The 26991-nt window shown below is 40.0% G+C and overlaps 2 protein-coding genes across 2 annotated transcripts; one reads left to right on the forward strand and one right to left on the reverse strand.

Moving 5' to 3' along the window:
- The first annotated feature begins 1712 nt into the window (after positions 1-1712).
- On the forward strand, positions 1713-26204 carry LOC121718601 (zinc finger protein 773-like). The gene is made up of 9 exons (XM_042103667.1): positions 1713-1716; positions 18432-18435; positions 20047-20240; positions 20559-20663; positions 20817-20912; positions 21216-21326; positions 24108-24234; positions 24445-24846; positions 25169-26204. Exons 4-9 carry the CDS (start codon positions 20607-20609, stop codon positions 25879-25881), a joined length of 1506 nt encoding a protein of 501 aa, XP_041959601.1. The 5' UTR covers positions 1713-1716; positions 18432-18435; positions 20047-20240; positions 20559-20606; the 3' UTR covers positions 25882-26204.
- Positions 7118-16938, reverse strand: LOC121718584 (protocadherin Fat 1-like). The gene is made up of 17 exons (XM_042103635.1): positions 16730-16938; positions 16223-16288; positions 15624-15790; positions 14259-14303; positions 14067-14156; positions 13750-13839; positions 13233-13340; positions 12337-12450; positions 11706-11799; positions 11199-11311; positions 10902-10943; positions 10681-10791; positions 10021-10209; positions 9265-9359; positions 8579-8734; positions 8081-8266; positions 7118-7323 (listed from the first exon to the last, which is right to left on the reverse strand). The coding sequence occupies exons 1-17, from the start codon at positions 16800-16802 to the stop codon at positions 7242-7244; spliced, it is 1821 nt and encodes a 606-aa protein (XP_041959569.1). The 5' UTR covers positions 16803-16938; the 3' UTR covers positions 7118-7241.
- Positions 26205-26991: the final 787 nt, after the last annotated feature.

Below are 26991 nucleotides of genomic sequence, written 5' to 3' on the forward strand. Positions count from 1 at the left end.
ACATTTTCTAATAATTCTGTCTATAGTGTATTGCAGTGTATCACATGTTCATCCAAGTCATTTCAATGTAAGATAGCAAATAATCACAGACTGGTGGGAGCTACAGTAAATAAATTAGAAATTTGTGAACGTATGCAGCGCCAATAGTGTCGCCTCTTGCATATCAAGTCCCTGCCCCCCCCCCCCCCCACATACACAGCACATTATTTCATCAGGAAGCTTCTCCAACACACATATTGCACACTGCCCTCTCCCCACATACACAGCACACTATCCCATCTCCCCTGTCATCCCCCCAACACACACACCAAGACCCCTGGCAGTTGGGTTAGCCCCTTGAGCCGTGGATCTGCCCAAGGTTTCTTCCTTGGTAAGGGAGTTTTTCCTTGCCCCTGTTGCTCTTGGGTGCTCCTTGTTGGTGCCCCCCACCCAATCCCAATCCTCCCCCACCTTTTTTATGCAGCCCTTGCCACTTAATCTACTAAACCCCTCTTCTACTGCACTTTTTACCCCCCCCCCCCCCCCCCATTAATGCACAAATAGGCTGACACCAGACATAATTTCACTGCATTTCTTACTTCCAGTAACTATATGCATGTGACAATAAACTTCCTTGTATCCTTGTATCCTTGTAAACTTCCTTGTATGAAAAGTCACACTTGTCCAAGTCAGTGCGCAGATTCTATGAACATCATACGACATGCAAGTATTTGTGTGTGAACATTTCCCTGTAGCTTGTCAATCTTATTTCTTGGGGCTGAACATTTGCCAGGACTATCGATGACGCAATAAATATTTCCAGGTTAAGGTTTTTATTCAAACTAAGGGTGTATAGATTCAACCACTGTGTAAGGATTCCATTGTAGTCCTGGGAAAACTCACTTGGCTTGTTTGGGGCTAAAAAAAAACCCCTGGGTAAAAAGCTATTCAGAAGATTATCTACCTTAATATTATCAGGATAATAGGATTGCATGGTTAATGTAACTGTTTCCTTGTTAAATCAAACACACAGTGTTTGCTGAGCCCATGGTGCCACAAAGACACATGGAAAATCATTGATTAGCCCCATATTGTGTGATTTTCCCCATAAATTACATCCCTGTATTATGCAATAGGTGGATTTTGGCATTTGTGTATTTGTGTGTGTGTGTGTGCGTGTGCACAACATTATGTAATTGCCAGGTTCCCCCTATCATATATTGTATACAATTGTGCTGATTATTAAACAGAGCTAACAATAACATGTAATTCTGGTAATAGTGTACACACAATTGACAGACAAGCTGATAGACATTAAGCTGCCTATAATTCCATTGACTCAGTTGGCTTGTTAATACTGCCAGCCTAGGACTGCATGGTTAATGGTTAAACACATTGTGTTTGTTGAGCCCATGGTGTCAGACACATGTAGCGAAGCGGGAGTAGAGTTTCAGATTTTAGTTGTCGACTACGCCACCTAGAGGAGTTATGCTCCCCTAGGAATTAAATGGTGAGGTGGTGTGCTTAAATGCAGCCTGGGCACACACTTCCTAGCTATCAGATTTGTAGACACACAGGATCGTTGCAATTATGAAACAGAGACAGAATTCTATAATCCATACCGGTGAAACTGACCTGCTTAAAACTAGACAATTTAATGTCAAACACCATGCCACCGAATTGGAAAGTTTGGCAGGATTGCACCATCGCACTCATTTCGATCATTTAACACGTGTCGTGAACAATGATTTATTTAGCTAATTATCTGTCCACGTCTTTGACAATCACAAGACGTTGAATAAATTCGTGCTATTCCAGGGCTCTTCGCTGTTTCCCGAACGTTTACAGACCTCATACCGTTGGGACGCTCTCCACCAGTATGCAGAAGATAGCTGAAGCAAAATAGACTTCCAACTCCAGACTGAGAACTAAGGAATTAATCGTTGTAACAGGACGATATTAACACATTTAATAGGCTATCACTAATTAGATTTATTTTATTTTGTCTATTGTCTACTCGTCTATTTTGACGAGTAGGTTTTGGATATTTTGGTTAACCATGCAGGTAAGCCTAAATGCAGTTTTGTTGTAGGCGAACCGTTAAAAAGGCTGTATATTTCAGATTTAGATAATGATAATAATAATAGAAGAATATAGCCTATAGCGCATCATGTAAATCCCAGACTGAAATTAATGCAATTTTCTAATTAAATCGCCCGTTTATAGGGCTGATTGGGGCCGGGAAATTAAAAATGACCAGAACGCTCCTCCACCCTCAAAACCGACCGCTAGACTAGTACAAGGTTTTACGAATTAACGTGCACTGACATTTCGTACACATATGTACTACACTTGTTTTGAGATCAGGCTGCCTCTGCTGGAGAAATTGTGCATTATGCTATTTCAAACTGTGGAAAAAGGTAATGATAAAGCACATGGATTTGTTTACAAGCTAGCAAAACGGTTAGCATAAGTTCGGTAGACAATGTGGATGTTACAAGGTAAGAAACACGATTTAAAACAAGTTTCTTGTTTCTCACTTCTCTTTCCGGGACGGTAGTCTCAATGTTGCAAGGTTGGTTTTCCGCCTGGGGACGCTAGGGGCAGCGGGAAAAGTCACCATTTTCACCGGAACAGGTCATTTAACCATCCAAATGATTTCTAAACTGGTTTATTACGTTGAAATAGTTGCCAAGTTCCCCTTTAAACTAGCAAATTAATTTAGATTTTAATTAATTTAAAGATGATAAATACATGAAGGTCATTTATTCAAATGGAAGGCGAAGAGCAGAGTCTCTAAAAAAATGAAGATCTTGTCCATGAATTATAGCTATTGTGTGGCATGTGGGAGTATTGAGCTGACACATCAGTTTTTGCGCTTAAGGTCTTGCCCCTGATGTTAAAGGGGAACTTGGCAGGATTTCCCCCTCTGCTGGAGAAATTGTGCATTATGCTATTTCAAACTGTGGAAAAAGGTAACGATAAAGCACATGGATTTGTTTACAAGCTAGCAAAACGGTTAGCATAAGTTCGGTAGACAATGTTTTTCGCCTGGGGACGCTAGGGGCAGCGGGAAAAGTCACCATTTTCACCGGAACAGGTCATTTAACCATCCAAATGATTTCTAAACTGGTTTATTACGTTGAAATAGTTGCCAAGTCCCCCTTTAAACTAGCAAATTAATTTAGCCTAGTTATTAAATTAGCTATAGGTGCACTTTGCCCTTTGCCCACCAGGTGTAATAATATCACCATCACCACCAGCATGTGATGACCACAGCTCCCAAAATGAAGAGAGCCAACACGGACAGAATGACCATCGCCAAGAACTCTCCTGTGATCCACCATGATGGCGCTGTAGGGAGAAATGGGAAGGCATGGAAAGAACAGACACAACGCCGATAGCATACATGTACGACAGGGGACATGCTTACACGAACACACAGACAAACACATGCATCACATGATTGTAGAAAATGATTGTATTTTTTATTTTGTCAACATTACTGCCTGTCTAATCTACTTATGTAAAAAAATCTATCCATTTACCTATTTGTCTTCATGTGAAGTTCTGATTATTATCCAATGTGTAAAGTGCATTGGATACCAAAACTGCATTGGACACCTTTAAAGGTATACTACTGTATGCAGGTCCGGGTATTTTTTGACAAAAAAAAAACAGTGTTGTGTTGATTGAGTAACAATAACCCAATACAGTTCCACTGAAATTACAAGGAAAACAGTTGTTTTAAATTGAGTTAGGAAAATTCATTAAAATGGATGATATAGCGTTTCAGAACTAAACTCTTAATTTTACTCTGCCCTTGTAAATAGCCTACTTCTTGTGGCTTGTTCCCCCTGTACACAATGAAAATGGTTTGTTGTGGAGGTGAAGGATTAACAACAGATTCTGACAAGATGTCTTCGGGCCGCTATTCTTGCGTTGCATGGCTGGTTCTCTCATTAATGGCTGGCTGGCTGTGCTGTATGGCTATGCTAGGTGAACGATTCCCCTATTACAAGTTTGTTTACCATAAATGGCTTCGTAAAGGTTATGAAAATCATGCATAGTGTACCTTTAACAGACTCAAAATGACAAGTGCTGTGGAACATGAGTTCATGTTTTCAGCTCTGTGGAAATATAGGAAAAGGCATGAGTTTGACGGTATCAGGAGGCAATAGAGGGAAACAGAGTATGTGACTGCCTGTACAAATACTGGATTTATACCGTTTTTTCCACAATTACTGTAAGGATCCCGGTCATGTTGCAGAGTACTTGTGATGACATTCTGAGTCTGATTTTTAGGATCAGGATTCTCCAAACTATGAGGTGCTTCACTAATACTAATAAGACGAACTAGGCTTACGATGCTGTTGGAAAACTGGCCCCGGTTCAGATTGGTTGCTCTGCCTATTGCCCCACGTGAACCCTCCTGTTATAATTATAAACATGGGCTGCTGGTAGTGTAGTGGTTAAGGAGCTGGGCTAGTGTGCTGTAACTTGAAAAGTTGTGGGTTCAATTCCCAACTTCTACCGTTGTGCCCCTAAGCAAGGCACTTAACCCCAAGTAGTCATGGGGACAATGGCCTTTGTAATGCAATTGACATATGTAAGTCCCATTGGATAAAAAGTGTCTGCAAAATAATGTAAAACATGTCTATCAGTCGTCTTCTAGACACAAACCTGCAAACGTTATTTCCACTCCAGTGGAGTTGTGAGAGCCAACTTCATTCCACGCCTCACAGAAATAAAGTCCACTATCACCAATATCCAGAGTAAAATTGATCTTCTTTCCAGCACCCACACGGAATGTCCCATATCCATTCTGTCTGTACCAGGTGTAGTCATGCACAGGTGGGTTGGCATCACTGCTGCAGGTTAGAGTCACTGAATCTCCACTGGATACTTCATTAGAGGGACTGACAGACACTGAGGTATTCATTGGAGCATCTGTGCAGAGCAATTACATGTGTAAGAAGTGTCTTCTAATCTTCTAATGTATCTAAAATGCTCAATCTGAACATAGTTTAAAACAAATAGCATTTATGTAAAACTACCAAACAATTTCAGTGCATTAGATATAAAAATATATAGTCACATTTTAAATTTAATGTATTTTAAAATATATACAATAGTGGTTGCTGCTACTGATATGGATAGCATCCATTGACTAAAGCAACACCAAAGAACTTTCCCTCTGTCACACGCACGCTATTTGTTTACGTACGATGTACGATGTATTGCGACATCAAACGCAAGTCAAATTTGTAGTTTCTTATGTCTCATTCCATCGAACTACAGATCCGCTACCCGATCTGGCAAACTTACATAGTGCGGTTATAGCCGATAGAGGGCTGCGAAGCGAATGCAGAAGTGCCGTTCACCCTGTTACAAGTTGATGAACCACTGAAACGATTTTGGAAACATTATTTTAAGGTACAAAAAACTATTTTGTGTTGCTTTAACACAATTGTGGCATATACAGTACAACATAATCTGTAAATTAGAAATGTCTATCTATGATTTCCTTCTTTTTAAATGTTCCTCACATTTGTAGATCACGTTACCTAAAATACTTTTGTCTATACTTCATCCAGTTTTTTTTTCTTTTCTACAACACCAACTGTTCTGTAACAGCACACGAGTAGCTGCCTGCATCCTCACTGCTGACTGGGTCAAGGGTTAGTGTGTTCTTCTCGGTGGTGCAGTTGCTGGTTACATTCCTTGAACTCTTGAGCCAGATGTAGGTGGGGTTGTTGCTCAGACTGCAGGTGGTGCTGCAGGTCAGTGTCACACTCTCTCCTTCGGTCACTGTACCTGAGGCCACAGATACCTGCAGGACTGAATCAAACAAAACCATTACTCAGACATACTGATGACACTCATACTATTGTGTAAGTCACTTTGGATAAATTTGTCTGATAAATAAACAATTCTATAATAGAAATATTTAATACAGCTAATAGATTGCATTGGTGCAGCACACCAGTTACTGTAGTTACTTGTAATGATATTGTATAATTCAATGTTTGAGGTCAGGGTAACTTTCAGGGATATGGTTGAAATAGCAGCGACATGTGTCAGTAAGCAAGGGATGAACACCACAACAATAGAGTCGGTCCTAAAACACAGATTGCAATGTTGAAACACAAATCAGCCAGAGAATACAATGAGCTACGAGAGATGCTAGAGGGATTACCAGTGCATAGGCTACAAAGTGGTTGCTACGATGTTGAATACAACAATGAACTATGTCTTACATATAAGTATAAGTATATATACTCTCGCATGATGGTCACTTGAAAATGTAAATTCTAAGAGAAGAGAATGCAACCTACCTTACTGTAGCAAGGCGTCAACAGTATTGCAGCTTCTTTTTAGTTGTAATAGAGACTGATGACAATAATATGTGTGACAGATAAAGAAGGGGATGATATTCGCATTAAGAGGAAGATATCAATCATTGACGGGAAGCTTACCACTTCCCCTGCTGTGTTTCACTACACCAACACTAGAACACTGCACACAACAGCCGAAAGAAAGGGTTATACAGAATGTACAGAGATACAGTAGAATTAGTTACAAACTGTCTGCTCGCACATCATTGTTTGTTTCATTGTTTGTTTGTTTGTTGTTTGTGCAATTAGAACAAAACAACTCCACAATATTAGAGGTATAAAGTGGACATCTATATGCCTATCATCCTCATGAACCTTTCATGGCCTATACATGATTAAAATATCATCACCTTGCATGCGCTGTGCTCGAGCAGTGGCATCTGCAAAAGCACCGCTAATTTACATATAACTTTGAGTTGAGCTGTTGGATATAAATACTGAATATTGAGAGAGTAGATTTCTGCTAAGAGACATCTTTCATTTCATGCCGCTAACTAACAGCTTTTTCTTGTGATCATGAAGTAGTTTCAGTTAAGCAATCCATGGAGCAACAGGTTGCAAACATGTTTTTATTATTATTATTATTATTATTATTATTATTATCATAAATGAATTTGATTATTTAAATAAAGTTGTTCCTCTGATTGTGTCTGTATAGGGAAGTTCTGCAGTGGGTTGTTTCCCTATTGTTTTTTTTTTTTGTTCACTTCAATACAAAATAACCAACATCACATTAAATGTAGTTTGTAAAACAAGTACATTTACTGACAGATTTCCAACAGAGGTTTACTCTTAATAGAAATGGTGTAAGATACAAACAAATGTGTTTTGAAGGTTACAACAACATCACATCAGGTGTTTCCATCACATTCGAGTCAACATGTCATTCGTCTCCAAAGTCAGTGAAGCCCTTTCATTGCCATTTCCTTTGGAGAAGCGTCTTGTTCTGTGAACAAAATATATTCATACTGATCACCTATACCCAATTCAATTAAAAAAAAAAAAAAACATGTCACACATCTGTCCAATAGTCTTTCAAATTCTGCACAAAGACAAACAAGTATACTGTAACATACAAGTAATACACCTATGAATAAAAAAAATAGTATAGTATAGTATAGTATATATATAGTATATATACTCTTTTGATTCTGTGAGGGAAATTTGGTCTTTGGCTTTTATCCCAATCCTTGAATTAGTGAAACACACAGTGAGGTGAAGCACACACTAATCCCAGCACAGTGAGCTGCCTGCAACAACAGCGGCGCTCGGGGAGCAGTGAGGGGTTAGGTGCCTTGCTCAAAGGCACTTTAGCCGTGCCTACTGGTCGGGGTTCGAACCGGCAACCCTCCAGTTACAGGTCCGAAGTGCTAACCAGTAGGCCACGGCTGCCCCCAAATGTCTAATGTCAATGTTTAAATGTCTATGTTTGAATGTCTATGTTTAAATGTCTATGTTTGAATGTCTATGTTTAAATGTCTTTAAAACATATTTCAACATAAAATAGGTCTACTCGAAAAATGTGTTGCCACTGCCCCTGCTGTGAACTCATACACCATAAGTGTGTATATAACTACCACTATCAGACCACTATGCCAACAGATATTATAATTCTCATACTAATATACTTCCATTATTAGTAAATAGATGATCTCCATGTCTACTATTAGTGCACCCTTCTCTTAAACACCACACAAACTCACAGTAGCACAGAGACGGGGACCAGGGCCATGAATAGAGCCAGGAAGGCCCCCAGGGTGATGACGGTGACCTGGTTGTCTGAGCGGAGACCTGCGCCTGTGGAGCCCTCCTCCACACTGACCACCAGCCCAGGGCCAAACACCTTCCCCAGTTCAGTCCTCACACTCTCCCCCTCACTCTGCAGCCGCCTGGGCAACGACAGGACACACACACACACACACACACACACACATACATACATACAGTGCGCGCACACACACACACACACACACACACACACACATACAGTGTAAGTCACAGTGTAAAACACTCACACAAATACAGTGTAAGTCACTGAAAACAACAGCCAAAACTGTTATGAACAGTCTTTATGGCCAGGTTTTATATCTTACCACAGAGTCATTCTATCTTATTTGGACTTAATTCCTGTTGCATTTTAATTAATTGATTGACTTCCTGTTTTTTCTTAAATGTCAAGAGAGATGGAGGGCGTGCCGTACTCTTTGACCTCCTCTTTAGGCAGGACTGCTGTGCTGTCGGGCTCCATGGCAATGAAACTGACATATGTTTTTGGCTGGACTTCTCTCTGAAAGAGCTCGGCATCGCTAGTCACACTCATAATCCTCACAGTCCATCCCAGCGCCCTGCCCAGAGACCTAAGAGAGAGAGAGAGAGAGAGAGAGAGAGAGAAAGAGAGAGAGAGATTAAGATGGACATAAGTGGGAAGGAGGACAATAGAAAAGAAAAAGTCTGAAAATCAGAGGAAAGGATAAAGACAATTTTACAATAAGGCTATGCTATGCTCATACAATCAGACAGCTTAAACTGGTGCTTAAACTGGTCATGGTGATCCCTCATTAAACAGGTTATGTGCCGAATAACCAGTATGGTGTTGACCATAAGACAATTCACTGTTCCACTTGGTAGTATGCTGAATGACCAGTATGGTGTTGACCATAAGACAATTCACTGTTCCACTTGGTAGTATGCTGAATGACCAGTATGGTGTTGACCATAAGAAAACTCACTCTCCCACTTGGTAGTATATGTGCTGAATGACCAGTATGGTGTTGACCATAAGAAAACTCACTCTCCCACTTGGTGTTGACCATAAGAAAACTCACTCTCCCACTTGGTAGTATATGTGCTGAATGACCAGTATGGTGTTGACCATAAGAAAACTCACTCTTCCACTTGGGGGGCGTTGTCCTCTACCGTGTTGACCGCCATGTTCAGCGACAGAACGGCTACATTGCTGCTGCCGCTCTCTATGACAGTGACCTGGAGGAGTCAGATGAGATCTAATAACACATCATAGCACTAGTGATGATATCTAATAACACATCATAGCACTAGTGATGATATCTAATAACACATCGTAGCACTAGTGATGAGATCTAATAACACATCATAGCACTAGTGATGAGATCTAATAACACATCATAGCACTAGTGATGATATCAATAACACATCATAGCACTAGTGATGATATCTAATAACACATCGTAGCACTAGTGATGATGATATCTAATAACACATCGTAGCACTAGTGATGATGATATCTAATAACACATTGTAGCACTAGTGATGATGATATCTAATAACACATCATAGCACTAGTGATGATATCTAATAACACATCGTAGCACTACTAGTCTTACTGTTATGTGGTACAGCAAAGCAATAACCATATAGAGGTAATTTCACTGTTGAATGTCTATCTATTCTATACAGTAAGTGGGTTTTTTACATAAATGTCTGCTAATAAAATATTATTTTATTGTTATGTTAGTTATAGTCATAAAGAAAGACTGGTTTATTATTGAGTACCAATACACATCCAATACACAAAGTACATAACAATATACAAAATTATATTTTACCTACCTGTGTATATGTTACTTTTGGTTTGATTAAAAAAAGTATTTCAACTCTCACTCACCTCCACTGTAGTGATGTCATAAAGCCCCAGGATGTCTGTTGCCTTCACCTGCAGGCTCACCTTCCCACTCTCACCTACAGCCGACACTACATACACCTGACCACTAGAGGGCTCTACATCAAACATGGAGCTGGGCTCCACCAGGGAGTATCTTAGTGTCTCTGTCTCCCCTACATCGGGGTCTGTGGCCTGTAGCAGATAACAAAAAAACACTATGTATTAGCACTATGTATTTTCTAATGTATTTGAACCACACTAAGAACTTGCTTGCTATTATAATATTATATGACATCATAACAATGCAAGTCATTACAACACACCCTTGAGTTTTGGTTAAGTAATGGCTTGGGTTATGGTCCGTAATGAGTTATTACCTTAAGAAGTACATTTAGAAACACAATATTGACATTTGAATATAGAGCAAAAGACACTGATGTCTTATTTATGTAATCAAGTGTAAAGGATTCTCAGAAAGCTTGCTGGGTACACATTAACTCTTATAATACAGAGGAGATCCCACCAATCCCACAATATACTTCAATCAGATCAGCCAATGGTAAGCTGAATTACAGTCACTGTCAAGTTGCTTACCCAATCATATTCTGCGTTCTAACTTGTGCTGGGACAGCACAGGGCACTGTAAAAAAGCTGAATAATTACCTTGAGCTTTACGACAGGGTACTTGTATGGAGCGATGTTGAAAATCTGTGCTGCATACGTGTCATTAGAAAACACAGGCGCCTCGGCTGCATCCCCAATATGAACCAAGAGCTATAGGAAAGAAAGAATGAAAGAAAGAAAGAAAAAAGAAAATACTATTTAATTTATCTACCCTGATGAAATGAGGAATAGAATAGATTGGTTTGTAAGCAAACGTTCACCGTGCTGTCTGCTGTCTTCTGGCTGTCATCTTGCTGAGAAGCCTGGATTGTTAGTAATGAAAAATACAGAGATGAAATATGCTTATCAATCACAATCAATCGATTCTTGAATTTCCCCTGGGGATCAATAAAGTATCTATCTATCTATCTATCTACAGTATCTATCTATTTATCTATTTATCTACCAATTATTCAGTAAGATGAAATTCCAAATATAATCTTGTTAGTTAATGCATTATTGCCTTATGAAATCAATCAGTCTATTGGACAGCAAATGACTATGATTGACACAGTTACCTTTATACCCAGTAATACTGAGCCGACTTCCTCTCTGTCGAGCCACTGCACCACAGCAATAACTCCGGTGTTAAAGTCAATAAGAAAGTTGCTCTGATACTTGCTTGGAGACACTGTTGTTGAAGGTAACACACAACATTTTTTTTTTTTTTTCGTGTTTACAATAATAAGAAGTAGATTGTTCACCCTTTTCCACTGCTAGGCAGTGAGTGTGTGATGAAGAGAAGATGTATATTTGATATATGGTTCCTGTTAATATATACTGTATCAACATATGTGCAATATTGATATTGAGAGTTTAGGCCCTGCAAATCAATACATGTGTGATACAGTACCTAATGAAATGCTAACATCAACATGTGTGTAATAGTACATAATGAAATGCTAACATCAACACGTGTGTAATGAAATGCTAACATCAACATGTGTGTAATAGTACCTAATGAAATGCTAACATCAACACGTGTGTACCTCATACAATTTCTATATATCAGTGAGCTACAGTACCTGATGATATACTGTAGGCTAAGGTTTCGTTGATGCCTCTGTCACCATCCAAAGCCTTTATTGCCTCTGGGTGCACACTAGGGACTGACCCCATCTGGGCACGCAGAGAGAACATTCAGCGTCAAATCATCATCATCATCAACAATAGCATCTAAGTATGTTGAAATCTTTACATGACATGTATCTCAGGTATGTGGCTTATAGATTTTAGATGGCATTTAGATGACACTTTTAGTGAAAATGATCTACTGGATAAGGTAAAGCATATACTGTATTTGTCATTGTGTCTTTGACTCTTTATTGTATCTTTATTGACCCTCTACTCATGAAATCAGATGCCAAATCAAAACATCAAATATGTGACGTGTGGCATGCAATGTTGATTATGTTGATGATGATTAAAATCTATGTATTCGCTTGGGACAAAAGTGTCTGGTGAGAACTTCTTAACATAAACACCAACATACAGAGAAATGGAAATATATGCTTGTACATTTAAACTGCTTCAGACTGTATTCATTCTGTGCTTGTATATTTATACAGAGTATATTCATTACTACTTGTATACAGTAGTAATGCTTTCCAAATAGTACATTACTCTTGTACATTGATAGCAATAGGTTTCCCCTACCCAGTTCTCCTGCACTGTCGTCTCATAGAGATTGTGTTGAAAATATGGGTTCAGGTTGTCAAAATCCTGGACGTCAATGATCACCTCTGTTGTGCTTGAGAGGCCTTCCTCATCCTATTGGGTGAGACAGAGTGGTTTATTTATTTGTTTATTAATTAGGACAATGCTCATTAATTAACAGACAAGCTGTAAATAAGCCGGAGTTAGCTTGTGAGTACTAATTTCCATCCGTTGTCCCTAGCCAGTTCTTAAAAAGACAGCCTAAAATAAACAAAAACAAAACAAAAAAGTGTTTACATTACATTACATCTAGGCAGGCCTTTCTCATCCTATTGGGTAAGACAGAGTGGTTTACATTCCATTACATCTGGGCAGGTTTTCATCATCCTATTGAGTTAAGGATCTGGGCTAGCGTCCAGTACCCTGAAAGTTGTGGGTTCAATTCTCGGCCTTCACCATTGTGCCCCTAGCCTGGCTAGCGCCACCACTTCTCAATGAGACGTGGTCTGGGAACCAAACGTTAATTTTCTCGTATTTGAAAAAAATGCCCAGATCCGTTTATTGGGTGCCACGGATGTCTATCAAATGCGTCTGTACATAGCTCATCATCTAAATGTAATGTAATGCAACAAAGTAATGGTCGAAGAGACAAACAATATTGAAAAAGGGATGGCAATAAAACACAGGAGATATCCTGTGACGCGCGTGTTACAATTAGTGTGTTAGAAGATGTGTTGTGTGATACATGTATAAATAAAAATTACATAAAATGTTTTACGTAGCATGTGAGATGTGCTATTTGTGATATGTATCAGAATACATGTGTGATGAAATTAAACACTATCAGTAGAGGAAGAGTATCATTAGACGTTTGTGAACATGTGATTCGTACATACACTTGCTTCCACAGTAAACTTGTGGGAGGTGATACTGTTGTAGTCCAAAGACTCTGAGAGAACTATCGATCCATCTTCTCTCAGCTCAAATGTACTTGGAACAGGTGGCTACATGAGAGGGAATGCAATGCAATTATGAAACATGGAATTTAACATCCTATTTCAATATAGCGTTAACATATGGGGGTTTGCAAAGATAATCTCAAGGGGTGAGAACCAGAGGGGCGTAAGGGACATTTTTTTTGTGCAAAATTAAGATATATACATCAAATGAAAGTTCTTTCTACTGTCAGAAAGAAGAAAATAATTGAATAACAACTAAAGTTATTAGTGAAAAAAACAAAGGACACTGAACACAATGAACCAATTTGTGTTGTTTTGGCCCTGCTAAGTTGGTGAAATCATGTCACTTACGCCCCTCTGGTTCCAAGCCCTTGGCTGAAAAATGCTATGCTACGACAGACAGTGCTAATACCATGCTATGCTACATCATACCATACTATACAACCAGGCTCACCAGTAGAGAGTATATGACTTTGCTGTTGGCGGGAGAGACGTCTGCATCCACAGCCTTGAGTGTGAGAACCAAGGAACCAACAGCAAGGGTCTGGAGAAATAAAGACAGCAGGACAGAGAACTCTGGGCACTTACAGCTGCGCTAAAATATAGTAGCCTACATAATCTCAGTGTGATGTGTTTTTACTCTGCTTGAATAACACTGATAGTGTCCATGAGAAGAGGTTGTGTAATAATGTCATAATGACCCTTATGCGGTGTGTGCATACTTCATATGAATGTGATTTATTTCCAGCTTGTCAGGAACTTAGTTCTTACCTCTGACACATTAACCCTGTATTCTTGTTTTTCAAAGACCGGTGGATTGTCGTTGATATTATTGACCTGGAGTAAACGTAGATTTTTCCTCTAAATAGAAATCATGATAGCAGTTAGTTTAATCTTAAACAAAAAACAACTTTTGTAATGTTTATTTCTTTACAGATTTGAATTGGCTGGAGTCTGACTTACCCCACTCTTTACACAGCCTATGGTATAGTACAGAACACCTTTTGCCTAGAAACAACAACAACAATAACAATAATAATAATAGTAATAATAATAATAACTTTTTGTACCGCAGAGCGGTACAAAATATGACCACCGCCCAGTCCTGCACATGTTTTTTCACAAAAATAAGTCACGCTGAAAGGCATATATGATTCTAACTGTCTCACTGAATTGCATTATGCACACTGGTATCTGCTAGACAACAAGTACCAAAACATGATTAGTTCATAGATTTCACATGTAAAATACATTTTATACAACACCACCCCCATCTTGCCTGTTCATAATTCTGAGAAATTCTTGAATTTTGTGCATGTGTGCGTGTACATGTTTATGTTTATGTGTGTGTGTTGTGTGTGCGTGCATGTACATGTGCTTGTGTGTTTGCCTGTTTATGTGCCTGTGTTTGTGCATGTGCATCCATGCGTATATATGTCTACTGTGTGAGTATGTGTCATACGTAGGATTACTGTGAATGTATGTGTGTGCGTGTGTATCTGATTATGTGTGCATATGGAATGGGTTTACATGACCCCTGGAGGCAAACATACGCAAAAAATTGGTCATCCTAGGCCCTACGGTTCTCAAGATATTCACAGATAAGATATTCCATGCTATCCATGTGGGGTTACATGCCCACCAGGTTTCGTGTACCCCAGTCTTTCAGTGTCCCGGGAATCCTAGTTGGTGTACGGTCACTAAATGTACACATAAATAATTTTATTGTAAGGCCCCCCATGAACGAAAGTCCACGAAACTTGGCATGCATTCGGAGGGTGTCATAATGATCCTACACTTTCAATTTCGTGCAGTTTTGACCATGTCAGCCAGAGATATTGTGATGAAAACACCTAATGTTTTGCTTTTTAATTTTTAACTAGGTGGCGCTATACATGAAATAAGTGGTAATGGGGTAGGTTGACATGCCCCCTTAAGACCAACATACAAAAAAAGGTGGACCTCCTAGGCCCTACGGTTCACGAGATATTCACTGAAAACTGTCTCCAGCCACCTACAGGCCAGTTGGTGTATAGTAACATACATTAATTTATTGTGTGGCCCCCCATGAACAGAATTCCACGAAACTTGGCGTGCATTCAGAGGGTGTCATAATGATCATACACTTCCAATTTTGTGCAGTTTTGACTATGTTAGGTCACAGATACCTGCGATTACAACACCTCATTTTTATTTTTGAGCTTCGCTGCGCGGCGGTCATAATAATAATGATAATAATAATAATAACAATATTAATAATATGTTATTGTTATAAAGTACAGCAGTACTGGTTCTCAAGCACACCGAATAGTAACTTAGTAGACTCACATCTTTCAGTGCCTCTGCATCCAGAGGTTTTCTCGTCTGAACCACTGCGATAGATGCATTTCCAGTTGTGAAGTTCAGTTCCAGAAACTCGAGGTGGGATGGATACGTGTATGGCTCCAGAACAATGGTATCATTCTGTGGAACCCCTTTCATAACATCGATGTTCCCTGTCAGATGGGTCAAGGGGCCAGACAAGACAGACGGTCACACTCTGATGGTAGCCTATTCAACACATTCATCTGATTGGTTAGCCTGTATACCAGACGAATCTTAGAATGCATTTGAACTTCCTCTACCACAAATAATCACCAATCACAATGTCTTATCTGCCATGGGGTGGGCTTTAAAATGGCAGATAAAGGAGAACTTTTGCCACAACCAGGGGGTTAAAGTGTGTGTGAGGGGGTGGGATGCAGTTCCGCCACCTCAGATAAATTAATAATTAATATATTCTTTCATACCAACGATATTGCACAATGATATTGTTAAAATAAATGGTGAGTTAATTTTTCAGCTGCTGTTTTATTGCTTTGTTAAGTGTTTTTATTGACTTGGTAAATACTGTTTGATATCATCTTGTGTTCTGTGATTGACTTTACCTGCGTATCCTTCATCTTTTTTCCCCAAAAAATCATTTGTTCCTGTTTCGCAGTTTATATAGGAACCTGAACACATGTTAACACATCAACACATATAACACATAACATAACAACATTGCATGGTGATGGTTCCCACTCACACTTAAGCGTGTGCACACACACACACGCACACACACACACACACACACACGCACGCACGCACGCACGCACACGCACGCACGCACGCGCGCGCACGCACGCACGCACGCACGCACGCACGCACACACACACACACACACACACACACACACACACACACACGCACACACACACACACACACACACACACACGCGCACACACACACACACAATGAAATATGACAAATAGCCATCGCCATTTAACTGCAAACATTTTCTTAATTGTTCATTTAGTATATCAACACACACAATTCTTGTTAAAACACCATAGCATCTGACCTCAACATCATGGACGTGTTTTTGTGATGGATGAATGCTTAATGTACTCACTTCCTAGCGGGAAACAGACCGTACTGCTGAAACTGGAGCTTACAAGGAAAGCGATCCATATCCAGCCAACCATCCTGATAGCCTATGTCCCTCAGTCAAGTTTCAAAAGCAATGCGTAAACAACAGCAGTGGCTCAGAGCTACTGTAGCTGGGCAAGAATGTAAAAGCCACTGACTTGCACTTTATTGTATCTCTGTAATCTTCTCTACGTGTACCAGCCCTATTATAGTGTTTGACTGCAACAGATAAGCTTGTACCGCGCTCACACATTTTTTACAAGTGATGGCAGCATGTAACTTTCCAGGAGTGGTCCTTTACAGGAAGCAGTTCAAAGGTCAAACTAACATGGTAAAAAATGTCAAAAGAGTCTCACAATAAATGTTTTATAATTGCCACGATGATGTGATCATGCCAGGTACAGATAGTCCGTGCATTCCAAATCTGAATGTCATTTGCTTGCATGCATGCTACAACAAATTACATTCTAGAGCTTAAGATAAAACACCTTTATAGACAAATCGGTGATCACATCAAAATCTTTATTTGTAGAATACATGGTATGTCTCAAATATTACAAAACTGCAAAAAACAAGCTGAGCTTTTTGAAATGACATCTGTATTGCAGTAGATTTCAGCACAGCACCTGCATCATGTGAAGAGCAGGAACAAGAGAGGGAGCTAAATCAGTTGCAGAGACGAACAGTGAATCACTTTGTTTGCATCACTTAGCGATAAAAGGTAGTCACTGCTCCAAAATCTAAACAGGTTCCAAATTGTATGATGCACAATTGTAAAAGTGTGTCATCACATTTTTAAATCAAACCTAAATCTGTAAGATGGACAGTGAGAGTGAGAAGTGTTATACGCACTGGACAAAACCATAACCATTACCATATACCAGTTTTGAGTGAGAAGGCGTCCACAGAACATTAAGGCCAAGGGATTACAACCTAGTGGTTCAATCAAAACACTATAATAACCTCGGCAACAGTAAAAGTTGTGGTACACCTTATCAAATTCCAGTAGGCTAAGGTACAGATAGTAGATTACTTACTCACTGCAAAAACTGCTTATCTAATATAATATAACCAAGTGTTATTAATCTTATATTAAGATAAAAAAAATCTAGTTAATATTGTTTTCAGTAGCCTTTTTGGGGACTTATCGGGCATCTATTTCGGCAGAGATGCGCGTGCGCAAGGCTTCACGATAACAACCTTGCTCCAGCTGTGAGATCACTGATTGGCTCAATGTATTCACATGTCTACGTTTTGCCGCAGAAGGGGTGAGATAAATGTAGACAACTGCCATATTGGCGTTACAAACTAACCCCATGCATTTCTATGGAGGATTTTTTGAGTGCTGTGTCTCCTCATTACAAAGCCTCTGGCTATAATTGTGTCGTCGCACCAGTCAAAGTTTGGCAGACGCCTCATCTTTTTCCATGTGGGGAAACAAAACAAAAACGCAACCCATGGTTTCTAAGGTTTCCGAGACAATCGTGTATGTGATAACAATAATAATAATAATAATAATAATATGTTTATTTTATATAGCGCCTTTCTCAAACCCAAGGTCGCTTTACATAGTAGGAAGGCAAGGAAACACAATAACAAACAAACAAAACAATACAACAAAGACAAGTTATCTGTATGGAGCTACAGTATGTGTTAGGTGTGGAGGAGAAGTGATCATTAAACAGAAAGGTCTTGAGGTGTGCTTTGAAGAAAGGAAGAAAAGGACAGGCACGAAGAGGTTGGGGGAGGGAGTTCCAGAGTTTGGGGGCCAAGGCACTGAAGGGTGGAGGGTGGAGAGTCTGGAGCCATGGCAGAAGGGGTCAGGAGGTTGCAGATGTAGGGGGAAGCAAGGTTCTGGAGGGCTTTGAAGGTGAGTACTTTGTATTTGATCCGGGATGGAACTGGTAGCCAATGGAGTTCATGGAGAATGGGGGTGATGTGTGCTGATCGTCTGGTATGGGTGAGGAGCCTGGCTGCAGAGTTTTGAATATATTGTAGTCTTTGAAGGGTTTTAGTGGGGAGACCAAGGAAAAGTGAGTTGCAGTAATCTAGACCGGACATAATGAAAGAGTGAACCAAAGTCTGTGCATCACTAGCAGAGAGGAAGGGTCGGAGGCGGGCAATGTTACGGAGGTGAAAATTTGAAAGTGAGTGATTTGATATGAGGACCAAAGCTAAGGGTGGAGTCAAGCTGAATGCCAAGGTTTTTAACAACAGGGGTAGTGGACAGGTGAGCCATCAAGGTTGAGAGTGAGACGGGGAAATTTGGTGAGGATGCACTGGAGCAGTTTTTCACACTGCAGTGGCTTCTAGGAATCATTAATGAATCACAACTTCTTCTGCTAACAAACAATGAAAGAGTTCTGGAGGGTATCCTTCCAGCATGGCGGATGTCGTGATATCATGGGCGGGGTGCTGTGTCGTATCTACTGCTTGAAGACATCTCCTCAATAGCCTATGGGCATTATGAGGACCTAATGACTTGGAGAGTCGAAAAGACTTTTATTATGATGGTCCGTTTTATCCGGAAGTAGCCTGTGCAGACTACTATTTCTGAAACGAATGATGGATTATGCCAGAGAGTTTTAAAAGCAGTCTATCAGCAGAGAGTTTTTACGGGCTCTGGTAGGCTATACATATTATAACCTTTTAGGTTATAATATTTCTCAAACATTCCTTGCAGACTGTTGTCAAGGCACTGTTATTCCTAATGTGTCAAAGGTAGGTATCGATAGGTAGGCTGTTTGTTTCTGTAGAGCTATTGTGTATCCGATGGTGTCGCTCACTTATAACTGGTCACTTCGCTAGATTGTTTGACCCATAGACTGTATTCTATATATATACAGTCTATGGTTTGATCCCACTTTCTTTTACCACTTTTTTAATACTGTTTGGAATGGATATATTACGTTTGAAGTTGCTATCTGTTGACCCACAGGGAAGCTACACCAGGCGCGTAACTGAAGCTTTTCGTTCGCGGCGCGTGAAATCCAAGTTATCTGTTAACCAATCATCCTCATACACCTCGTTCTACAAACCAGTCTAGCCTACTTCAAAACAAGCAAGTGTGTTGATAGTAGACTATGAGTCGTATCGTTCATGTGGTTTAGACTACATTAGACTAGGCTACTACTACTTCAACTGACTTTGACAATAATGCATGATTGCCAAAAATGCTGCAGTCAAAACAAGAAAACGAAATGACTCACTAGGCATGTTTAGCCCATAGAAAATGCGCGTTGGCATTTGTCCCCCACGAGTCCCCTATCAAACCCTGCATCATGTCTCTTTCAAACTCAGTTCCTGTATCTTCCTTGCGCCTCTGGGTTCCACCGCTGAGATTACTGTCGGCGTTCCTGTGGCAGGTGGCAGCGAAGCGGCAGGTCACATACTACACCAGGGTGGAGGAGTTTGTCTCAGTCGTTTTGGAGACGGTCCCACACCTACTGAGTGCTAAGGAAAGGGTTGAACTTCTCCTTGGCCTGAGAGCTAAGGTGAGAGAACGCAGAATATCCCTGGTTTGTTTGTAAGCCTCTACTGAACAAAGATATGAACACAACATTTGTTTTTGCTCCCATTTTTCACCCCTTCTATGCACACGTCTTTTTTTGTTTGTTCAGCATCTTTTGCTATGTCCTGCCTCTTGTATGCAGAAGAAATATATTACATATTTTACTCCAATCTATAACAAATGGGAATGAAAACAAACAGTTTTCATTACCTTGATATAATTTCAATGGCATTCATTTACATTGTTTGCTTCAGTTAAGTATTGGTTTATGTTTTTGTTACATCCAAACATGTTTGTGTAGTTTATTTTAGATTTATGCCGCAAGCTTCAATCAGTGACTCTCAAGGCAATGCAGCCACACCTGAACAAATTTTCTAAGATTGCTGAGTCTGTCTCCATTGATGGGGTAAGGACCCCATGAGCCCACCAGGCAGGCAGGCTGGCTTAAACATAATTCATCGTCTTTTATTAGACTTAAACTTTTATGGTCTGTTGTATCAAGTCATCATCACTCTTTTAACACAATGTCTCTGCTGTTGTAACATTGTATTTCAAAAAGAGTGAGCGTACAACCGTAGACGCCGCTGTGAGCGGCTTTGTGGTGCTCGTCCAAACCCTTCTGCGGAGTCCACCAGACAGGGATCATTTCTTTCAGGTGAGTGGAATGTTGGATTCCTCTTTATTGAAATATTTAACAGAAGCATCAGCAAGGATACTGATATAACGCCATGTTCTGTCCTGAGATAAAACCGATATGGTGTTTACAAACGCATCATGGAGTTTTGCCTAAAATTAACAAGCTTACGACTTTGTGTACTGATGTATTTTGGACAGCATATAAGCCTGTACTTATGAGTGTGGTTTTGTAAAAGCTGTACTTAAATACAATTTAACCTAGAGCATAAAACACAGATAGTGAATTGACTGGGCATTAAATGTGTATTTTCTTTTGTTTCAGGATATTTACCCATTGCATTATGGTCCCACATATGACACAGCACTGCAGATACTTGTGTGGAAATTCCTCAGCAGACTGGAAATGTTATTGCCAGTGCCCAGCTTCCATATGGTACGAAGGCGGTCTTTAAATCTCCTTTTGATTCATTATTTCAATTCAATTCTCAATTAAATTTTAATTGAATTTCACTTAGAGTGCCAAAACATTGCACATGTCTCATGGCGCTTTACAGAGTGTTAAAACTAGTGTTAAAGAGTGTTAAAATTATCAGTCTTCCATTGGAACACAATAACTGTTTCCATGCACACCATATTCTGATTAAGGACCTATTCTGGTTATGGTAATTTTCAGAATACGATGTTTCCATGTCCAACAAAATGGGAATGTTCAAGTTTACATGTTCTGAATAAACCAGTAATGTGCTGTAGAAGTAGCCTAGTATCTGTGTCATGACGTCTCAACGGTCGCTGTCCTTGAATTTCATTCATGACCGCAAAATAGGTGAACTTGGCCAGATTAGAGCCACTATTGTTTTGCATATTATCCTTTAGGCCACTTTGAGGGGTTTCCGCCGAGTCTTCATCTTTCAGCAGTGCGCAGACCTGATTGTCTGAGCATTATGATGCTTCATCCATCAATAAATTCCATCGTGACATTTAAACGTTCAGGTTTTAATACATAAATTGACCTCATCTTCACTTTAGAAGTGCTAACTTTTTGCCACACTTTTCGCTACATTTGCCAAGTGTCAGAGCATCAAAACAAGCTGCTAAAATCTCTTGCTTGACCATTTTTATATTCTGAAAAGGGTGTTTTCCCACTAATGTTTTTACATGCCATAATATTCCGGATTAAATCATTGAATGCCAAGCTGTTTTCGGAAGCTTTGTCCTAAAGTGCCAGCCATCTAGACCATTGTTGATGATTTTTGTACAGCCACAGTATATTCTGTGTTATAGCTATGAACACATACAATGGCTCGTTAGAAAGGTGAGACTTTAAGCTCTCAGTGGGTGCAAACCGTGTATTTCTACACGCCTCTGTTCCTAAGAAATCCCAAGCTAAACAGTGGCTAGTTTTCAAAGTCAAAGTCAAAGTCTGCTTTATTGTCAATTTCTTCACATGTCAAGACCACAGAAAAACATAACATTCAAGTAAACAATATAAAAAGTAAATAAGAAGGCACATACAATGAAGAAATAAGAGCAATTTGGGTTGAAATTGTGCAATTGTGCATACAGTAGACAGTCAATATAATAGTGCAAAAGTCAGGCCAATAAATGGCTGAGGTAGTTCTGTTTGACCTAAGTATGCAAGTGGCATAGTGGTGCAAGTTATGTAAGAGCAGCAGAAGTGTTTTCAGGACAACAGGACAACAAGTTGCAAAGTGTGCAATTGTACAAGTAGAGTAGTGCAAGGCAGCCATTGTGGGTCCAAAGTCCAGGATGTTATGTAGCTGAGGGTGGAGGGGGGAGAGGGGGGAGAGAGTTCAGCATCCTAACAGCCTGGTGTATGAAGCTGTTGGTGAGTGGTGGTGCGGGTGCGCAGGCTTCTGTACCTCTTCCCAGATGGCAGTGGATCAAACAAATTGTGAGCGGGGTGACTTGCATCACTCATCACAAAATGCAAAAATATGATGTAAAATATCATAGAGTAAAAACAAACTATATTGGACAATTGTGGTCGCCTTGCGGGTGAGGTGGGAGGTGTAAATGTCCTTCAGGGAGGGGAGTGAAGCACCAATAATCCTTCCAGCTGTGTTCACTATGCGCTGCAGGGCTTTCCTGTTGTATTCAGTGCAGCTTCCGCCCCACACAGCGATACAGCTGGAGAGGATGCTCTCAATGGTGCCTCGGTAGAATGTGGTCATGATGGCTGGTGGAGCACTTGCTCGCCTGAGTTTCCGCAGGAAGTACAGGCGGCGCTGAGCTTTCTTCGCCAGTGATGCAGTGTTGGTGGTCCAGGAGAGGTCTTCACTGATGTGCACCCCCAGGAATTTGGTGCTGCTCACTCTCTCCACCACAGCACCGTCGATGGTCAGTGGCAGGTGTTGGGTGTGACCTCTCCGGAAGTCAACAACAATCTCCTTGGTCTTGCTGACGTTCGGCAGGAGGTTGTTGTCCCTGCACCACGTGGTCAGAATGTTGACCTCCATCCTGTATTGAGTCTCGTCGACCTTGGTGATGAGACCCACCAGAGTTGTGTCGTCAGCAAATTTCACTATGTGGTTGTTGCTGTAGGTTGCAGTGCAGTCATGCGTCAGCAGGGTGAAGAGCAGCGGACTGTGCATCAAAATCGCTGTTCATCAAAATCACTGTTTTTTCTAGAAATGGAGATATAACGTCTTTCATGAAATATGAAGTGTTGCCTGTCAAGTTTCCGGGAAGTGACCTGGCGAGACTGCCACCTAGTGATAGACCCACGAAAATGGCCAGGTTTTGAGCTGACGTGCATGCGTCACTGATTTGACCCAAAGCGGCAACCGAGTTATGATAAAATGTCCAGATTGTGCGTTTTCATGAGTTTTCGATCGTCATATATTTAATTTCCATTCATCACAGAGTTCCCTAAATCACAATTTAATTAAAAAAAAAAGCTAAAAACGTAATATTACGTTTTTGGCACTCAATGAGTTAAAGAGGCATATGCTAGGGGTGTTATTAAGGTTTTTAGTAAGTAGAATATGAGCATAATCAGGTTATGGCAGATGGAAAAAAGGTGTTGTCATGACACACACATTTTTCTGAATAAAACCAGAATATGATGTGCATGGATTTGTAGTCCGTGATAGTTGGGAAAAACTTTTTTTCCTGCAATGGTACCGGTAATCAGATTGTTTTCTATTCTGTTTGTTTAAGATGTCACATAACACCAATTTCTCTCTGGTTGAAGTTGCAGGCAGCCACTTGGTTTGACAAAGACCCCTCACTCTTGGAGGATTCTCTACAAATGGTTTACGACACAAAGAAAGTTCAAAATTTGTTGCTGCAATTCAAAGATTGTGCACATTTGACCCCTGGTGAGCATATCATGCATACAATTTAGTATGTACATAAAATAGATAGAAGTCCAACCATAAACCAAGCAATTTGCTGCATAGGTTGATCTATAATTAGAGACATAAATAGAAATCCACTGTGTATAAGGTTGTATTGTAAATCTATTTTATTTTATTATTATTATTATTATTATTATTATTATTATTATTATTATTATCATCCTTTCATAGAATCCTCGCCTTCGCCGATCTTGGGAAACACCGTTTTCTCAACATTATCTGTCCCTTTCACTGTTAAGACAGTTCACCCCTGTAAACACCGTGAGCAATGTGTGCTAACTGCCCATGACAGCCATGACTCTAAGGATGGGGCAGATACACTTGAAGACAGGGATGAAGAGGGCGGATTAAGAGATGTGGACGGGGCAGATGAACAGAGAGACGTGGATGAAGATGATAGACCTGAGGATGAAGATGATGGACCTGAGGATGAAGATGATAAACTTGAAGATGAAGAAGATAGAAATGAGGAGGAACATGATCCACAGAGGAACCTTCATCAAGGCAGGCAGAGAAATGTGGATGAAACACATCTGAATGATCAGAAAGTGAACGAGAAAGATCAATATAATGGTGAGAGAACTTGCTGGCAGAGTAAAAGTTTACTTGTGATTTAACCCAAAGCTAAAGGAATGCCAAAGTGTTATATCCTCTATATTTTAATGCATTTTGTTTTGCTTGTTTTCCAAGTATTTTCATTGGAACTGTAATTGGGTTATCGTTATTTGATTTATCTTTATCAAAACAACACAACTACACTTTTATTGATATTACCTGAACTGTGTATTTAAAGATAACATGACGTTTTCAAAAATGGATTTATAGCTTTTTGGAAAAGAGCTCTTCACATATCCAGTATTTATTTGCTTATTTAACATGATTTTGTTATCTCTAGGTCACGTGCGTGATCATGAGAGACTAGTAAGCAGCAGGAGTGAGCAAGAGGACCTGGCGTCCTCAGTAGAAGAGTCTGGGGAAAAGAGAAGACTTTCATCCCAAACCCAGCAGTCAAATGGGCCCCTGCATCACAAATGCCCTGAATGTGGCAAACACTTCCGTCGTAAATCTGAACTCACTGAGCATCTGACCATTCACACGGGTGAGAAGCCTTTTCTCTGTTCTCACTGTGGTAAGAGATTTAGAGCGAAAAGCGTTTTGGTTAGCCACATACGTGTGCATACGGGGGAACGGCCCTTCTGCTGTTCAGTCTGTGGGAAGACGTTCACCCAGAGGTCAGCCTGGAATTTTCATATGCGGGTGCACACTGGAGAGAGACCGTACTTGTGTTCTTTCTGCGGCATGAGTTTCTCTATCACGTCAAAATTGAACATTCACATGCGAATTCATACAGGAGAGCGTCCTTTCAAGTGTGAGCTCTGTGGGAAAGGATTCCGGATGTCCGGGATGCTGACCAACCACAGGAGAGTCGTCCACACAAAGGAGAAACCATATAGTTGCTCCGTATGCCACAAGCGATTTTCCGATTCTTCCAAAATGCGGAGACATATGCGAGTGCATACAGGGGAGAAACCCTATGAGTGTGTGCTGTGTGGAAAACGATTTTCACAGATAGGGAATATGAGAATACATCAACGTGTGCATAGGTGACATCCCCGACTTTATAATGATTTGTGTAATGGCGAGGCCATTCACTCTGAAATGTCAGCCCAGATAGTATTAAATGTGTACAACTAAGTTTGGCGATTGTACACAGAGTCTGCCTGTTCTTATTCAAATGTTGATGTTGACATCTATTGATAATAGTTTTCTTAACTCTTAAAATGCTGAATACTTGTAGGAGGGGACTCTTGAAAATTAATATTTTTTGGTAATGGAGCATTTCATAATGTCAATGTTTTCTCTGACATTGTATCCAGTTGTTTTCAAAACTTATACAGACAAGTGTTGAAGTTTGCCTTGTAAAGACAAAGATTAAACTCAACTTTCATTACAATTTGATGTTACGTTCGTAATACTTTCTAAAACAATATATTTACACTGACAGTTACTTCACCTTGTTTTTGTCTTCAAGTTATTGTTGAGAATGTGTTTACAAAGCATTTGTGTGTGTGTGTGTGTGTGTCATGGTGCTAAGTTCATTGTGTTGCTATGTGGGCCACCAACTGGCACCACAACCAGTCTTGAGTCTTGCTGATTTTATTGCTCACAATAACAGAAGAAAACAAAAGAATACAATGTTACTCAAAATGGCACTGATTTACGTCACTTGGTCCCAAATGGAAGAAGTTTAGGCTACTCATTATCAGCCAAAGTACTCATCACTTTGAAGTGTTCTCACTCTGTTTTGTTGTGTTTCCTTAATGTTGCTGTTTTCCTAAAGAAAATACTTAAAGGGAAACTCTTGATACCTCAAGGCAAACCATATTCAGTTAGAAGTCATTGTGCACATCCCAGGTGCATCACAAAAATGTGTCAAAATATTCTTAAAATCGAGTTTAAACAGTTCTTGATTATTTCCTCTCTTTTTTTTTTTATTTTTTGCATGTGATCCTTCCCTTAATATGTAGTTACTTTCCTGTTGTGGGATGGGTGAATGTGACATTTGTGTCTAAAATATTCTTGTGAACGCCATCTATAGGAATAATTTCCATATGGAATACTGCTTAAAAAGTGTGGTGGTGCCGGTGCAAAGGGCTGGTGTGTTTTTACCACCGAGTCCCTGATGTTGCACGGCCTCTTGACAAAATGCCGGAATTC

This window comes from Alosa sapidissima, chromosome 9 (assembly GCF_018492685.1).
Source record: "Alosa sapidissima isolate fAloSap1 chromosome 9, fAloSap1.pri, whole genome shotgun sequence".
Classification (NCBI taxonomy): domain Eukaryota; kingdom Metazoa; phylum Chordata; class Actinopteri; order Clupeiformes; family Clupeidae; genus Alosa; species Alosa sapidissima.

Excerpts from the sequence above, each read along its gene's own strand:
- LOC121718584 (XM_042103635.1), bottom strand. The coding sequence starts at position 16,802 with ATGGTTGGCTGGATATGGATCGCTTTCCTTGTAAGCTCCAGTTTCAGC. Across the intron at positions 14,304-15,623 it reads ATGCAGAGGCACTGAAAGAT|GCAAAAGGTGTTCTGTACTA; the intron begins GTGAGTCTACTA and ends TGTTGTTTCTAG. Across the intron at positions 8,735-9,264 it reads AACGCCCCCCAAGTGGAAGA|GTCTCTGGGCAGGGCGCTGG; the intron begins GTGAGTTTTCTT and ends TCTCTCTCTTAG.
- LOC121718601 (XM_042103667.1), top strand. The coding sequence starts at position 20,607 with ATGCAGCCACACCTGAACAAATTTTCTAAGATTGCTGAGTCTGTCTCC. Across the intron at positions 20,664-20,816 it reads AGTCTGTCTCCATTGATGGG|AGTGAGCGTACAACCGTAGA; the intron begins GTAAGGACCCCA and ends TATTTCAAAAAG. Across the intron at positions 24,847-25,168 it reads CGAGAAAGATCAATATAATG|GTCACGTGCGTGATCATGAG; the intron begins GTGAGAGAACTT and ends TGTTATCTCTAG.